Here is an 18,720-nt window from a genome sequence, read left to right as displayed (position 1 = left end):
GTACAAAACAACACTAATCGAATTTTAATATTACAGAAATGATCTTTAAGAATTTTAAATTAATAAAATAGCTATATAGCGACCGATACAATATTTATTAATTCACATGCCTCGACATTTAGTGACTCGGTTGCTTTGATAGCTGCACAGTAAATCAATCTATCTATCTATCTATCTATCTATCTATCTATCTATCTATCTATCTATCTATCTATCTATCTATCTCTCTCTCTCTCTCTCTCTCTCTCTCTCTCTCTCTCTCTATATATATATATATATATATATATATATATATATATATATATATATATATATATAGACAAAAGACTTAATCTCTCAAGTCTTTTCAGTTAAAGAAGGCCAGCATGAATTCAGAGCATATTTGGTACAGTATATTCATTCATTCATTTTCTCAACCTGCTTTATCCTCACTAGGGTCATGGGGGTACATCAGGTATATATTTAGACAAATATAAAAAGTAGATGTAACTTGAGGCATTTATATGAAAAGGAATTGACCAGCTTAAACTACTACCACTAAAGCTTCTTTAGCTTGGAATGTTAAGCTTGAATGTACTCTGCCTTTCTGAATTTAATTTCTGTAAATCTACAACGCCTAAAATATTCTGTAAACCAATCAAAAACCCCACCATCATTATCAGCCAGTGACTGGAGCTTGTACTGGGATTATTTTGCTACACGCTGTAAATTTTGTGGCTGCAAATGTGTTTATAACAACTTTGTTTTTGACAACCAGCTTGCACTGTTTGTCACACTCCTTTAATATAGAAATGAAATATTAACTGAAGATACAGAGATCAATAAAGATCTTCCCTGGAAGAGTTCAGTTGGTTTATATGTGTGTGTGAGGTAAGTGGTGAAAAAGAACCTTAAATTGTTTGTGTGCACATATTCCCTGTATTTTCTTGTATCTGAAGAAAAGCAAATGAGAAATAAATATGTATGCTCATTTCAACCATGCAGAAACAACAAAGATAAAACTGAAGACTTTTGCGTGGTAGTGTATGTTCATAGTAAAAAGAAAACTTTAAAAAAAATCAAAGAAAAAACATACATTCACAAATAAAATTTAACTTTGTTGCAACCTAACACAGTTTCTGCACTGAGTGGTTTGTATTGAAAATTAATTACAAAGAGTTAAAATAAGTCATTTTTAAATCCAATTAATAAGAGCATCCCAAATGATGATGCTTATAGCTGAAATTTTCCTCATGTCATTTTCAACCATTTAGAACTGCTGTGTCTGAAGCTGCGAGTCAGCTAAAGGAGTTATCCGTGCAACACCTGAATGCATCACCAGTGCAGGTGGCCCAGTACATCTTTGGGGCGTGGCTTCATCCGAGAGCCCACAGGACGTGTGTGCGCATGCGTCAGGGTGAGAAGTGCGTTTTAGAATGATTACTGGTGGCCAGAGGAGAGGCAGATTATACGGCTCTACACAACTGTTGTTTTAATCCCCTGGGCGAAGAGATTTAGCAAAGAAAAAACACTGGCTTTAAACCCAGCAGCCATATTGTATGGAAAAACGACGGAAAGACTCCTGTTGTCAGAGAAAGTCTTTTTCTCACACACCTCTCTCAAGAGTTTTGTGGAGTTTAGTTTTCTTCCTTCCTGGCGGTTGGTTTGTGTTGGACAGCTAGCTTACCAGCTGGCTGAGGAATTCACACACTTGGACTCGTTTCTGAGAAAATTTTCACCATATAGTGGTCATTTCTGTGGTTGAAACGGTGTGTATTGACAGTTTGAAAAATGAAGGACCGATTGGAGCAACTAAAAGCGGTAAGTAGAGTCCAGGAAATGTTTCTATGTTTCATTCAGTGTCTTTTTTGTATCTGAATATACTTACATAGGCCTCTCAACATGACCCTCTGGAGGCAAAGCTGTTCATTTAGTGAAACCTTTACTTACTTACTTGACACACAATATACCAGCAGTTCAAACAATTCTGTCCCAAATGATGACCTAACAGGTACAGTAACAGTGCGTTTGGAAAGTGATTTGTAATGTAGGTGTTGGATGAAATCTGTGTCATTCAGGCATAATTTTCCTTTTCCCTGATCTGCAGCCATATTGTACAGTGTCAGGTGTCATAGTTGACAACAGGTTACCAAAGCAGTGTAGTTAATGTTAATAGTTAAACTGACTGATAGGCACTGGTTAGAAGTTGAATATTTATTGCTCAGAATGAGACTGATTTTCCAAACATGACATCTGACTCTAACTATATAATGATCTGTTTTATTGTGGTACAGCATTTCTCTTTTATGACTGAAAACACTGGAAACTACTAATCATTGGCTATTGGGAAACAACTGCGCTCTGGACATTTATATATCAAGATCTCGTCATGTATTGGAAAAACTGGCAGACTAGCTAATCAATGATTAAAATAGTAGTAGATGTAGTAGTCATGAACAACATACATAGGTTATGCAATTTGTGTAATGTATTTTCATATTTCCCTTTAAAATAAAAAGAGGTAATGATTATAAACAGACTTGCTTTACATAAGTCTCCCAAGTTGGGATGTGTTACTATAGCTACCACCAACTGCTGACCAAATATTTGCTGTATTTTAAGTGGCTAAACTACAGTCTCCCCTGATCTACATGTATCTCACATAGCCTAGTTGGCATTTTTTGAGGAAAGAAAGTACACGTAGCAAGTTAAGTAGGCCATATTTATTGGGAGGTCATTGAAAGTTTTCAGACCAGCAAGGCTGCTTTGGTCTTTTGGTTGCATCTGTCCTCATATCCCAGTACGTACATTGTAATAATTTATCCTTTTCTCATCTACTTTCCCTGACACTGCCATTATTTTGCCTTCCTTGGGTACCGTTGCCAATGTTAAGTTATTAGATCTGATCTAGGCTGTGGATTGGAGTGTTTATAGGCCAGCATAACCACATCACCTGACAAACTGTACAAAGAGAAGCAACATGAACCTTTAATAACAGCATAACCTGCAGCTAGGGCTGGGCAATAAAGTAGTAATTATAATTATGACATTATAATTTTATATGGAAATAAATGTCATAATCATGATGAACATTTTTGTTTTGGGTTCAGGGATTGTTTTATTGACATTGTGAGCCAAATTGAAAACCATTCATGAGGTGTCCTGCTGCTTGAGTTGATTTTTTCATGTTCTGACCATAAAGAATATCTTAAAACAACGAATAACTGTCTGGTTTCTTCAGCTTGTACTTAGAGGCCAATATCAGCCACAATTCATGATGATAATGATTGATATGACTGTTGGGAAAGTTTTTGGCCTGAATACATTTTAGGCCATAAATTCCACCCTCCCTGCACCTATATGTTATATTATACATACACTGTGCTTTTTAGCGAGCTATTGCTTGCTTACTATTTTAGATGTAGGCCTAACTGCTGATATTTGGTGTTGGTATCTGCATTAGAAATTATCTGTATAAGCTAAGATGAAGTTTGAAATTAATATGCGAGACATCACCTTTGTTTTATTTACTGTTTCTGTTCCACTTCCCTGGTGGTATTTTCCAAGCTTCTTTCACATTTCAGAGTTCTGTATGTACAGTGTTTCTCCAAAGGGCAGTACAGACCAGGTGAGCTACGTGTCTCACTTTACTTCCCCACTGACTCAGATCTGAATGGGGAAATTGTAACGGCACTAACATGGCTTTCTCTGTGACTCATGGGGTTTGTAAATCCTAGTCAGATTGTTGGCATTGCATTAACACAAGTCCTGATGGAGTATTTTGGATTCTATCACCGCACTGCTGTAAATCTGACCCCAGGTCTCTCACTGGGCACTGTGACGGCTGGTAGCTCATTTTACAAATCTTCCCCTGGGAAAGCCTGCTGCACACATAGTGTAGACTCAGTATGGCTGTTTTTCTAGCTTTACAGTGGTTGTTATACATTAATAGTTGAACTGATTTCTTTTTTTAACTGAGAAAAGTGTTATGTCCATTATAGTTATGTCATTTATGATGTTTAGAGACAAAGTCTGACAGTTTATCGCTTCTGTTTTTTTTAGTCATGGGGAAGGAATGTGAGAGAGAACATACAACATGGACTGGAGTTGAACTTAGTTTATATGATGTTGTTTGTAATAATAAGCAAGGTCACTTCAAGCTTGCATATACTCAACACATTTTTGCCACAGAAGTGAAGAGGCTGATGTCAAAACCCCTTTATATATTATTTCTGACTTTTTGAAGAGAGGCATTCTGTTTGATGACCAGTTGTATTCGCGAGACAGAGGATCCCTTTGCCTGCTTTAGTGTAAACCTCTGTCTAGTCATTGCCTTGTTGAAGGGGATTATGTAACATGACATATGGTGCTTTGTATAGCAAATAGACATAATTAAGTGTTTTGAATAAAAGGGACAAGCCACTGTCCGAGCTAACTTGGATGCATTAGGGAGCATTATGCCGGTCATTTTTTAATCTTGATGCCCTGTTGTTCAAATGTTATCCAAATGTTTTTAAGGTTTTGATTATTACTCAATCTTGATGCCACTAAGCATGAGATTATAGGTTTTTGTCAATTTTGGTGGAAAAAAGAGAAAATCTAATTTGTTGCTTCATGGTTCACTCTCAGTCAAAATTTTGGCACAGCTGCAAGGGCTGGCATTAAATCTAGTTTGTTCACAGTTTATATATTTATTTTTTCAGAACATGATTATAAGAGGGTGGTTGTTGTTTTCTTTTTGCATGAAAACTGTTGCTGTAAATGTCAAACTGGGTCCACCAGTAAGTGTGACTTTCTGACAGTTGATAACCGCAACCAGTTGTGAAGGGCTGCATTGTGCAACCTTGTGTAGTGGACAGAAGTTAGGAAATTAATGAGTGGTGAACTTAATTTTGATGCAAAATAATCAAGTCAATAGATATGCAGTTACTTGAAGATACTCTGTTTCTTGGTATTGTGTTGCCTACCAATGAGAGGCATTCCCAAATTGAATCATGAGAGTGAATGAGTTTATTATGAGAGATGTTGTAAAGCATTGCTCAGTAGCTGTTTGAGTCATTCTTACTGGAAGGATCAAACTGTTACACAGAAGCACATGTGACCTTGGGGTGGTCGGTCTGTGAAAGAATTTGCCGTACACGTTGGTATCTTTCCGTTAGTTATGCTGAATGAGATGTACTGGAAGGAAGTGAAAGCTTGCTCTTATCTTGTTACTGCAGAAATGTGGTGTGAGTGAGCATAATGTGTACGAGAGTTTATTCAATGAATAACTCAGAGAAATTGAAAAACAGGCAGCGTGTCAGTGACTGCCCAGGGTACTCTGTGTTTACGGCTGATTTTAGTTTCAGCAGCTCCAACCAAATTGCCAAGGATATATTTGCAATTCAAATTTTGCGTGAGTGCTAGAAGGTTAAAGATCTAAAACTAACAAGTGGATAGAGAGATGTAGCAGCTGCTGCTATAAACTGAAGTTCATATTGTTTTCAAAGCTGGTCTTACACTATTCCATGCAAAATTATGAGTCTATGTAGTAGATTTGAGAAAGGTATGCTATGTCAGTTGAACATAAATGAAATATACCATTGAAAATACTAATAAACACACTAAGGCTGAGTAGAGTTGGTCAGGTGACTCAAGTACAAGTCAGGTGATATAAGAGCAGGGAAGTTAACAGGTGTGTCGACAATGCTTTCCACACTTTGACTTTGATCCTGATAGACACCTGACTAGAAAGTCAAGTGTCCAGACCACACACCCGGTCACGCATTACTAAACATATTGAACTTTCCATAAAGACTTTATTCAACAAACAATACTCTTTGTGTGTCATGATAATACATCATTAAAAGCAGAAGTCATTAATAAACACAAAGGAACAAACATGTTGTTAATGTCATTCAGTTTTGTTTTGGTTGCTCTAACAGTCACACTATTGCTCTATCTATGATATTTGTTTTCTCTGTACCTAAGTGATGGTTTTTCATAGTCAGCTGAAACAGGTTCAGCTTTAGAGCTTGGCCCTTGTCCTGTTCCAAGTGAATATTCACCATCAGTCATGGCCAACCTGCTGCACCAGCCTGTGTTCGCTGACTACCCCTGTGTCATATTTGTGACTTAAGCAGAACGAATTATGTGATAAAATGTATTGATTGTTAGCTGATCAGGGTCACACTAATAGGCTTTTTGTAGCTGATTCGCTTTCAGAGAGACTAACCAGAAAGTGCTTTCATTACTTAAGCTTTCACCGACTGCTTTATTTACGTCATCTTTAGGAGCAGATGTTTAGAAGCTGAAGAGAAATAAAATTATTGAGATACAATCAGTATTTATCATATTTATCATAAATACTTTGTATATATGATAAGACTTTTGTGAGAAGATCATCAAATAAAGGACCTGGGCTGGATTTTAAATCTTTGTTTTTAATATGATTATTGAATAGCATCAGTTGGCATCAAATAATTAGATCTTTGGCTTTGTTTACTCATTCGCTACCCTGTCTTCAGAAAGTAGTTAAGTTTATGTAAGTTATATACGCAGGGATGTTTATGTAGCTGTATGAATATTGGTTTATGTGAGATGATGGTTTTCTCTCCCATTTTAAGCCTTAGGCACAGCACCCACGCATCCCTTCTCTAGTTTCCAAATTTTGGTAAACAGATATGATACTACTTAGTGATGCAGTGGCAGATGCATATTTGTTCTCGTATATTAAAGATTGTTTTATAAGTTTGCATGATTTCAGGTTTTTGTTTTTTTTTTAGTTAAAGAAACTGTGATCAAAGACTGAAGACATTAATATGTTCCAGGTTTTTTGTATGTAAAGAAAATTTTCTTTGATTCTTTGAGTCAAAAGGGGAAATAAATTAAAAAAAAACAAAAACAAACACACGAAATAACATCAGTACAGCATCAGTCATATTAACTCTTGGCCATGTTGTTTTGATCCTACATCAGCGAAACTTTAATATTTTATAGAATAACAACTTTTTTGAGTGACAACCCAAATCTTCCCCAGTTATTTTTAAATTTATGGGAAATGTCCTAATGTATATAAATTTTCTTAAATTTGATGCACAGTTCAGATATTTTTCAGGAAGGAAACATCACCATAACAATATAATGTAATCAAACTGATTAAATTTATGAGTATGTCATTCATCCAAAGTATGCTTTAATGCTAAGCAGTGGGGGGAATTGTATGTAGAATAACTGTCAGTGTATTATCTATTTATTTTCAGTAACAATAGAGAACATAAATTCCTGTACAGACACTTAAATGTGTGCCCCAGTGAACTCACCAAAAAACCCTTTAGTTCCAAAGTGTAGATGACATCCTTTATACTTTAAATGTTATGTAATGTCCCTCACACATTCTTGCTTGTCATTTGGACTACCGGAGGTTAGTATGATAATGTCTCTATTTGTTTTTTAGACGTGTGATCAAGATGACGATGAGGTGGAGATCGCTGTGGACAATGCAGCCTTCATGGATGAGTTTTTCTCTCAGGTAAGTTTTAAGAGCAGTAAGTACATATATTGTACTACTTTCACTATATAAAGGCTGATGTTGGTGTTTTTTTGGTGATTTTCACATTTGAGTTGTTTTCTGTGTTCTAGATTGAGGACATCAGGAACAGTATTGACAAAATTGATGAAAATGTGGCTGAAGTAAAAAAGCTTTACTCTGTCATCCTTTCAGCTCCCACATCAGATCAGAGTAAGATACCACCATTGTCACACTTGTCATCCAGTTGTTTAACTCAGCTTTGAAAACTGTACTTAAAGCTAGTAACCCTAACCATGTTTAGACAAATAAGCAAGCAAACTATTCCCTAATGTTAAAGGGGTCATGTTTTGTTAAACCCACTTTTATTAGTCTTTGGTACATTTATTTGTGTATTTGGGGACACTATTAGTTCAAAAAGTTTGAATTTGAACCCTCAAGGTGCTGCAAAGCTATCTTTATATTCATTTTGCCAAAAATCGAGTGGATTTCTAGAACCTGATTTAATTCCTGTTTAATTTGTTACGTCTATAACTAATTACATCTTGACATTTGCACATATAAGGTCAAGACTTTCGACGAACATTTCTCTGAGTACGCTGTAATTGTTTGTCAGCAGCAGCGGTTGAAGTCCATACTGAAAATACAGGGGTTGGACAAAATAATGGAAACACCTTCACCTCAAGATGATAATGCCCCAATCCATACAGCTAGAATTGTTAAAGAATGGCATGAGGAACATTCTAATGAAGTTGAGCATCTCGTATGGCCGGCACAGTCCCCAGACCTCAATATTATTGAGCATTTATGGTCAGTTTTAGAGATTCAAGTAAGACGTCGATTTCCACCGCCATCGTCTCTAAAAGAGTTGGAGGGTATTCTATCTGAAGAATGGCTTAAAATTCCTTTGGAAACAATTCACAAGTTGTATGAATCAATACCTCGGAGAATTGAGGCTGTAATTGCCGCAAAAGGCGGACCTACACCATATTAAATTATATTTGTTGATTTTTTAAGGTGTTTCCATTATTTTGTCCAACCCCTGTATGTCCAAACTATGAGCCGATTACCTAAAATGTTCAGTTGTCAGTTGAACGGGACAGAGCAGCACAGCCAACAACCTTGAGGGGGTGGGGCCTGAAGTGGCTCATTTGCATTGAAAGGGCCAACGCTGAAAACGACCTTTCTGGTGTCATTACTCAGAAATAGGGTTGAAGATGGACCTGTGGAGTTGAATTAATGAAGAATTCAGACCCAAGCATAGCATCTACAGTTTATGTAGACCACAGGGAAATGTTTTAAAATGCATAATTCCATTTAAAAAAAAAACAAAATATCACTCCTTTAAATTAAATGTAACTTGACGACCTCTTCCTTTCCAGAAACACAGGATGACTTGGAAGCAATCACCAATGACATAAAGAAGATGGCCAATAATGCAAGAAACAAACTCAAGAGTGAGTCCGTCTCCATTTAACACAAACAAACACTCAATCGGAGTCTGCACACCTATTATTATGTGAAGGCATAGAGCTGTCTGACTGTTATATGGTCCAGTACGTAAGGGCTGATGCAGACTTTTCAATCCTGTTATGCATCTTTTCTGTGAGTCCGCATAGCTTTAGACATTCCTGAGGGGTTTGCTCCTATTTCAGTGTGAAATCGGTGATGTATAAATTAATTTTTTCTGCCCCCCCACAAAATATACATCAACCAGCTGTGGATTTTGTAGTGTAGAAATCTGCAAGAAAATTGAGATGTAGGTGACTATCTGGTTGCTTGCTGTTCTTACTTCTTACCAAGTTGTATTTTCAGGAGTTTTGGATTTTGGTAGTTTGCCAAAATGCATAAATACACTGGACGTTTGACAGTAATGTGTCCATGCAACATGTGCTATCATGATGATGTGTCCTTTTCCTAATTTTTGTACCATTTAAGGCCTTCAGTAACTTACACTTTCAGGATGCCAGTGTAACAGTTGAGTAATTAGGCCCCTGGGTGCAGTTTAGAATTAGGTCCATGTCATACACAAAATAATGATTTTTTTTTTTTTTTGTGGTTTTGCTTTCCGCTGTAATTATGACATCAGTGTAACATTCACCAAAATAAAAATAAATAAATGAATGCTTTGGATTTCCTCAGCCATCGAGAGGAATCTGGAGTCAGAAGAGCAGGAGAGGATCTCAGCTGACATGCGGATACGTAAATCACAGGTAAAAGACACACGAATATCAGGTCATTAAAGTCTGTTGTTTCTTACTCAGAAAGTAAACATTTACTCTGTGTGAAGACTAATGTTTAATCTTTAGTACAAAAATACTATTTGACCAAGCCAGAGCACTATACAAGCAGTACAGAACTAAATGTTTCCACTTGTTTCCCAGCATGCAGTACTGTCCAGGAAATTTGTGGAGGTAATGACAAAGTACAATGAAGCTCAGGTGGACTTCAGGGAGAGGAGTAAAGGACGTATTCAGAGACAGCTAGAGATCAGTGAGTGGCACACACATACACAGCCACAAAGATGTGTGAGGAGATACTGTATTTTTTGTTCAGAAATAACACTTTCACCTTTCATTTTCTGTTCTCCTCTTTCTGCATTTTTCTAGCTGGAAAAGCAACAACAGATGAAGAACTGGAGGAGATGTTGGAGAGTGGAAATGCTGCTGTGTTCACAGCAGGGGTAAGTGTGTGTTTGCATTTCTGGAACGCCTCTCCCTATTTTCTAAATCGTGATGCATTTTTATTTGTACACTGAAATTTTAATGTTTTGATTATGATCCTGAGTGGGTAAAACAGACCTCCTCTGTCTGCAGATTGTAGACTCTGGGATCTCTAAACAAGCCCTGAGTGAGATTGAAGCGAGACACAAGGACATTGTCCGTCTGGAAAGCAGCATCAAGGAGTTGCACGATATGTTTGTAGACATCGCCATGCTGGTGGAGAGCCAGGTACACTCCTTAGATGGAAATCACTTAACAGACATTATCTACTGTGGTGACCTCTCATCTAATCAATTAATTTACTTACTCTTATAATTCACCCATCACTCTTTGACTTTCTCGTTGTCTTCATTTCTTAACTTTTTTCGTCCTGTTATGTTACTTGTTTCCTGTTCTGTGCTCTGACATCCATGTGCATATTTCTGTTTTCCTCTTTTCTAGTTGCATGCATTTTTCATATCTTCCATTACTCTTCTCTTCAACTGCCACCTCCATCTCATCACCCAGCATTGAAGGAACCCACATGAATTCATTTAGTAAGATGGTCATAAAGCACATTGTACTAACATCAGAACAGGCCTCACAATAAATCACTATTTATACTGTTTGTGTACGGAAGTGTAACACATATTTCTTGCTACTTAAACTATGCTTTCTGAGGGAAAGCTTTGCTTGAGGTAAGTGTGATTTTCTTGTACAATCCTGCTGTTTCTGTTTTCTAGGAAACTCTTTTTCTTATTGAATGCATTGTTTTAAACAGTTTCACATAAACTTGCCATAAACTTCAGAATAATAATACAGATTAGTCTGTGTTTGTGCAGCGTTGTTCTGTTTCTTACTATTTGTTTTGTGTGTTCCAGGGTGACATTGTAGACAACATAGAGCAAAATGTATCGAAGTCAGTGGACCACATAATAGAGGCTAAGGAACAAACCAAAAAAGCTGTAAGGTACCAGACCAAAGCACGCAAGGTACTGTACTTCAGCCAAATGATTTACCAGTTTGCTTGTTACTTCTTCCTGTTTTCTACCCATTTTTCAGACACAAACACACTCTTTTTTACTGTTTGACACATTTAAACCACACTGTATGTGTACCCGTCACACTCCCACAGACTTGGTGCTAGTCCTGCATTATTGTAACCTTCCATTTGCTTCGCTCTGACTTTGCCCCTACGTACTTCTGAAAACAGTTTCTTCATATGTTGTTTTTCATCAACTTTGGCACTGTACCCTGTGATAGGGTGGGATGATTGACAGGATTGAAAGCAACATGGACCAATCAGTGGGCTTTGTGGAGCGGGCCGTAGCGGACACTAAGAAAGCTGCAAAATTTCAGCAAGAGGCTCGACGTGTGAGTGACTGATGTCAAACAGTTGTCAGCTGGTTTCCCAAAAGCACAAAAATTCTTTGTCTGATTACAATCAAGTGGCAGCAGTGACTTAAAATAAATTCACAAAGCTTTATTGCTTTAACAGGCAGCTTCAGGAATTGAGGAATTGGGAATCAGAGGACTTGCCTCCCATTTTTGGGGATTGTCACTGTTTGTGCTCTGCAAGTGGGAAAATAGTACTTTCTGCCATCGCTGTTTTGAAATAAATTATGTTCTAGATTTAATTAGATTAGTCTTTGGTTTCATTTCTTATTGAATATAGAATATATTTCTATCTCTAAAGAGTGTCTGATGCAAGGTGCTAATTAAATTGATAAGCTACATTTTTTATGTATGTTTTTTCAGTTCCTTTATGGCTTTAAAATAACTTTGACTAATTTCCCCTTCGTCTGACTGAACTGGTAAACTGTGATTATGTAAAGTGATTAGAAATCATTTGTTTAATTTGTTTATTGAAACTAATTTAGATAACCTTTGCTGTTTCTCACTAACTTATGTCAACAGCAAATTTTTGCTTAACTGTTTAATTGTTACTATATATGCAAATATATATACATATATACACACACACACTCTATATCATATAGTATAAAGTGTATATATATTTGATCAAAAAAATAAATGTATATTTAATAATTACTATAAGCAGAACTGGTGACACCTCCAGGGTGTATCTCACCTTTGCCTATTGGTAGCTGGGATAGATTCCAACACCCCCACAACCCTCCAGAGGACTACGTGGCTTGGAAAATGAATGAATGAATGAATGAATTGACATAAACAACAATAATATTTATGATTATTTTCTTTAATCCCAGAAGAAAGTAGTATTTTCACACAATCAGAACAAAATGGGTATCTGGTCTGAGCCGGATAGTGACAAGGATTTTGTGGTTTATGTGTGCTTTTACCCATAAGCCTCTCTGTCTGACATAGGACAGACATTGTTGCTCACGGCAGAAATTGAGTTACTTTAAATAACACAGATGTGGTTAAAGTATCACTTGAAACACTTTTGGGAAATCCACCTGACAACCTAAAGACCATCCTGAATGTCACCTTGACCCTTACCCTGTGATGACCCTGACTTCCACCCTGTGATCCCTGGACTACTGTGCTTGTGACCCACCCACCAACAAGAAGCTGAACAAACCTCCCCCCACCTCCCACTTCAACACAATGACACACACACACACACACACACCTCTCCCACACGCTCTTTTCTTTGTCCTTTATTTTCTTTTGTGCTTTAACCTCAAACTCGTCCTTGTTTACAGCTGACCCATGATGGTTTTCTTTTTTTAGCAGCATCTGGAGACACTGCTGGGTGATTTTTAGCTGATTTCTGTATGTGCCTAAATACATGTTGATGGAATATATTAATGCATTGTCAACAGAAGTCATTTACCAAACTTCACCTGACAGATATGTTTGTCATGCTTGTTTCTAGTGTTACTATATGATGTTTTATGTATTCTGTCATAGAAAATATGTATGCAGTAGAAGTATCTGTGAGGACAGGGCCATATACAGTTTATAGAATGTACTCAATGAAGGCCTGGCTGATATGGAGGAAAATGTTCATCCCAGACAATATCACTTGTAATGATAAATGTAAAATTGTTCATTCCTTCAGGTTTAAAGGCTTATGCTGAGTGAAAGGTGAAGAAGCCAGAAGTTTTTTGTTCATAATATAGTTTTTCACCATGATAAGAGTATATGCAAGAGCAAAATAAAAAGTAAAACAAAAGGTTTCTTATGGGTTCTAGGTGGTAATGTAAACAAAAAATACATTTTAAAGATAAAAATGTATATTGTGATATTAAAATTTTATCATAATAATTGCTATAGTTTTATTGGCCAACCCTGACTCAGTGTATATAAAATAATACATGATAAAATATATATGTATATGACATATGAAGTGTTACTTCAATTTGTGTTTACATGTTTGTAATCTTTTATTATTTTATACCATTTTTATATATAACAGTAAGTTTGGTATTTTGTTTTGTTAACATTATATTCTTTAACTGAGGCCTAACTTTACCTTTTATTCTATTCATTTGTCATGTTGGTCAGCTTTTGTTTTGTTAAATGAAAGTATTTTGCGACACCTCATATGCCTTACATCTTAATTTTCTACTTCAGAAAAAGTAGTGCCATTCACCCAAAATATATAGATTATTTTTGGTCCATATTGACCAACTTATTATTGTACAGTAATTGTTACTTAAATGCATAAATGTTTTCCACTACAGGATGCAGTTGTTGTTTCCACTGAGAATGGTCCTGACAATGGTGCTTGTATGTACTTGGTTATTTCCAACAGAAAATGGTGATAATAGTGGTGATAGTCGTGGTCTTGCTGGCCATAATAGCGCTCGTAATCGGGTTGTCAGTGGGACTGAAGAAAAGCTGATGAACTATTTGAGTAAGATGGTGAGTAACCCTGGAGTAAATAACCTCCTCGCTGCTATAATGGGTGTGGGTTTGAGACATGCTTTGGAAAAAGCTTTTCACGCTCTCTGCATCAGGCTTTATGTGTGAGTTTCTATTGTCCTTCGCCACAGGGTTTAACCTGAGGTGTGTTTGTGCGTATTTGTAGTTCTTGGGTGTGTGTTTTCTTTTGCAGCACTTGCCTCTGGTTACTGCAGTGCAAACAAAGTAGCGCTGGCGGCAAACTACTTTGAGCTGGTGTTGGGTCTGGTGTGGGTTCATTTCAGTGCTCATGTGTCCCGCTGTTAATCCTGTCCTGTCTTTGTCTCCGTTTATCTCCCTCTCTGTAGAAATTGATCTGTATCGGCGTCATCTGCATTGTGGTTGTTGTCGTCATCCTCGCCATAGTCCTCTCCTCAGTACTATAGAAGGACCTCCTCCTTGCCTGTTCATCATTCACTCCATATAACCCTCCATCAGCTCACCCAGTAATGAAAAGACTCTGCCATGCTAACATTTCATAGATGGGAGATCACTATTTAAAAATATCTGACCTGCCACCTTGTGCCTTGAATTGCTTTACCAATCTGATGAGAAACATCTTATGGGACGAGTTTTGACTCCATCAGATGCTTTGGACAGTGTGAGGATACTTTGCTGAAATGAGACTGAAACTGACATGAGGTTTATCATCTATTGTATCTCAGAGGAAGAGAAAAGGGAATTGGGAAAAAGATACACAGCCCCTGAGTGTCACTAAACATTTCAGTGGTCAACATTTTGTGCCAAAGAATCAAGTGGTGAAATGTTTTCTTTTTAGCTGAAATTTTCTATAATGTCCAGCACTTTGGACCCACTCCTAGCAGAAACTCCTCACCCCTTTTACTGTTATTTTGTCTAATATGATCAAGAATGCTAGCTATGTTCACTGTACTGTGAATTTGTCAGTTTTTTGAGGAGTTCCAGCACTTTCACATTTCAGTATGTCTTAACCTCTATAATTAAGCTCAAATGATCTTGTAAATAAGAGAATTACTGTATGTTTGTATACTGTTTATATTTAGCCCTGTTTTTGTTCAACTTGAAGAGGATCGGTGTGCTCACCTATGATTCTTCAATGTATTTAAATATGAGGGATTTTGCCCTTAGAAACGTGGACTGATGAGGCTAAGATGAGCAGACAAGCCAAAATCCAGTTTAGATAGATACATAGACCTACATGCTTGAATATTGCAAGAATTACTTTGAAACTTGTGTAGTAGCTTTGCTGAAGTACAGTGTTAGCCAGGTCGACCCTTAACTTAAAGACATTCCTGTCTCATTTGTTAAACCCATGTTTTAATACCTAGGGGTATAAAGAGACTCGTAACACTAGTGAGTTTTTGCCAAAAGTGCCTGAATAGTTTGTGTATTTATTATACTCTCTGATTCCTCACATGACAAGTTTGTAATAAAGTTACGCAAACAGGATGCAAGTAGAAATCTAAGATCTTAAGGGTGCTGGTGGTTCTTGTCGAGAGTGCAGTTCATATCCTGACATTTCCTGGTCTACTGGAAACATTTGATTGTTTACCTACGGGGTGGATTATATGATTATTAACATTATATAAGGTTAATAATCTGCTTGCATTTTGCGAATGTGGGACATATAGTAAATTAGTTAACAGCACTGTTAAATCTCAAGATTAACTGATAGCAGACACTGCAGCAGAGCCACCACCACTGTGAGAAGCCTTTGTTGAAAGCCTGAATGGTTCCTTTAAATCTATTTGTCCAGGAATCTCTTAAGAGTACGGTGTTTAGTCCAAGCTGTCTGCTCTTTTGACTTCAGCTGTTCCATTCAAACACTTGTATTCAAGCCTTATTTCTTGTACCATCAGTAAGGTCTGCAGTAACAAAGTACCAGTGATTTCAATGAAAAATAAAGATTTTATGTTTTTTATTACTCGCCTTCTGTCCTGTGCTTATGTGCTCTGTGTGAGTAAAGTGAATGTATAACTGACTTTTTAAATGTTTTTGATGACTGTGGTTTTTGGTGGAGCTGTGTGGATGTTTTTATGGGACGTCGTCAGCAGGATGGTGACTGTTGATACTTCATGTTAACCACTGTGTTGCAAAGTACAGGTTTTAAAGACTAATTATCTGTCAAACTGAGGTAAGTTGCTGTTTTTTTTCTCTCTCAACACACAAACACCATAACTTCCCTGGTCCTTTGTTCCTCTTTTTTGCCTAATGGTTTCCTCAAACTCCTGTGTTCTCAAACATGAGTGTATATTGTGTGTGTTTGGACTTGAATCTACTGACTATTATGACTTGATAACTGTTTGTTCTCTACTAAACCTGCAGAAAAAGATGATGATTACATTGTGCTGTGCCATCATTGGGATTGTTGGGTTCTCCTATCTCTACAGCTTCTTCTCATAAAAAGTTTAACAAAGGTAACTGCTCAGTCTGTACCACTGTGCATTTTCCTGGAGTGGATGAAAACATTTAGTGTTTTTATTGTCTTTTTATATTTTTTTCACAGATGAACTTCTTGAAGATAAATGCATGAAGTGCTCCCTTATTTATACCCTGACCATTATTTTAATCTGTTTTAAAAAACAAAATGACAAAAAAAAAGATGAACCATACCTCATTCCCTTTCCCTCCCATTTATTAATCATTTGAGTTAAATTATTTTCTTGCTGTATGAAGTGTTTGAACGTGGTAGAAATGTGTAGATCGCTCTCAGTTTCTGCAAAGTCTGTTGAAACAGATTGTTCAACATGTGACATTTAATCATTTTTGACCACCCTGGATGACTTTAGCGGCTCCTGGTGGCAAAGAGAGAGGACATTTTTTTTTTTTTTTTTTTTAATATATTTTAATTAATCAGAAAAAAAATATTTATAAGGATTCTTAAAATGTCAAGTAAGTGCATTAAGGTGACTTTTGTGCACCCAAGCAACAAAAAGTCCACTTATGCATTCAAACATAGGTGTGGTTCGGTCTTAAATATCCTTTAAGTAAATTGTATGTTTTCTGATTTGTGTGTTATAGATTTAATAAATGGTGAGGTTTTTGTGGTGTGTGATCTGTCTGTATGCATCTGCTGAAATGCTTGTATTGATGGTGTTTTCTGTATCAGCGGCTGTCACTCGCTCACTGGCCGTGTGTCAACCCAGTAAAGCCTGTTATGTAATAAAAGATTTCTGTGCGTTGTACCAAGTGTTGGTGTATGCTCGTTTCTTGTATTAGAGGCTTATACATGGCTCAGCTGATCGGCTGGTTGCACGGTTGGATCTGTCAGGATTGGTTTTCTGCTATTACGCACACTTATTGAGCATCATTTTTATTCCACAGCCTCCTCTCTTCCTGTGTGCAGAATCTGTTTCCAATGCATGGCAACATACGACATGACATCCGTGTATAAAGCATTTTCCTGACCTCATTTCATCCCCCATCTCGCTGTTCTTCCTCCCCAGTGCCAGGACCGGCCCATTAACCCCTCATGGGCGGAGTCTGCACAGGGGTGCGTTCGTTTTATTCTAATCCATCACTGAAGGTTTCATCTGGACTTTTAAATGGGACGGATTTCTTTGCATTTTCAAACATTTATGCACCACTTTTGTCTTTCCTGTACATATTTATGATAAAAATGTCCCCTCTGCTTAGTTTTGTTATGTGCATGTTGAATCCAATCATATCAGTGCTTCATTGAGTAAGTACCTTTCCTGCATTAGTTTATCGTAAAAATTTGGTGACAAGATGACAGCTATGGTAAAATAAAAGCTTTTAATGCAGTCTGCTCTGATATGCAACATTTCGTGTAGTTTTTCCTCATTTAATACTATCACACATACATCTGCACATATAATACACATATAATTAATGCTTCTGCTCTGTTTTAACCTCTAAATGTGCATGTTCAATAGAATCCCATCAGTAGTGCACACACTGTAAATCGTGCATCAGTTTATAGTGAACATATTGCAAAAATACAGGCACTAGGTACTGGTTTCCATTATTGTTTGTAGTTTTTTTTTTCTCATTTAATGCTATCACACATACATCTGTACATATAATACACATATAATTAATGCTTTTGCTCGATTTTCAACCTCTAAATGTGCATGTTGAATAGAATCACATAGTGCACTCATTGTCATTTGTGCATCAGTTTATAATGAAAATATTGCACTACTACAGGCACTAGGTACTGGTTACCAATACTGTTTGTAGTTTTTCCTCATTTAATACTATCTCACACATATACAAGCCTATTCATGCTTCTGCTATGACTTGTTAAGGGAAGTAACCTCTAAAGGTATATGTTGAACATGATCGTGTCATGGCTGCATTCATTAAATTCTTTTCCTGAGTCAGTTTATGGTAAAAATATCCCAAAATTCAGGCACAAGGTAACAGTTACTGTTATGTGAAAGGCTATAATACAGTCTATATTGATTTAAAACATTTTTTCTCCAGTAGCTTTTCTTATTTAATATTGTCCCATGTTTACATAACCCCACTTTATGCCTCTGTTCTCTTTTGTTAAGGGAAGTAACCTCTAAATGTACATGTTGAATGTGATTATATCAGTCATGTGTTCATTAATGTTTAACTTACAAGTACTCAGTGTTTCTGCTCAGATTCATAGCCTCATCAAAGCCCACATCTGCATTTTTGGTGAATATT

General features: G+C 36.8%; 1 protein-coding gene across 11 annotated transcripts; it reads left to right on the top strand.

Moving 5' to 3' along the window:
* Positions 1 to 1,407: 1,407 nt before the first annotated feature.
* On the top strand, positions 1,408 to 17,251 carry stx3b (syntaxin 3b). 11 transcript variants are annotated; one of them, XM_030144857.1, is made up of 12 exons: positions 1,408 to 1,800; positions 7,415 to 7,489; positions 7,600 to 7,699; positions 8,869 to 8,943; positions 9,629 to 9,699; positions 9,871 to 9,979; positions 10,096 to 10,169; positions 10,303 to 10,437; positions 11,070 to 11,180; positions 13,934 to 14,043; positions 14,391 to 16,478; positions 16,568 to 17,251. In XM_030144857.1, the coding sequence occupies exons 1-10, from the start codon at positions 1,771 to 1,773 to the stop codon at positions 14,021 to 14,023; spliced, it is 870 nt and encodes a 289-aa protein (XP_030000717.1). In that variant the 5' UTR covers positions 1,408 to 1,770; the 3' UTR covers positions 14,024 to 14,043; positions 14,391 to 16,478; positions 16,568 to 17,251. The 11 variants fall into 11 exon arrangements, with proteins under 11 accessions (XP_030000717.1, XP_030000720.1, XP_030000716.1 ...); XM_030144860.1 differs by lacking the exon at positions 13,934 to 14,043; XM_030144856.1 differs by having other exon boundaries at positions 13,934 to 16,478.
* Positions 17,252 to 18,720: the final 1,469 nt, after the last annotated feature.

The sequence above is a fragment of the Sphaeramia orbicularis genome, chromosome 10, assembly GCF_902148855.1.
Source record: "Sphaeramia orbicularis chromosome 10, fSphaOr1.1, whole genome shotgun sequence".
Taxonomy (NCBI): Eukaryota; Metazoa; Chordata; class Actinopteri; order Kurtiformes; family Apogonidae; genus Sphaeramia; species Sphaeramia orbicularis.
This window is presented reverse-complemented; position numbering and strand designations above follow the sequence as displayed.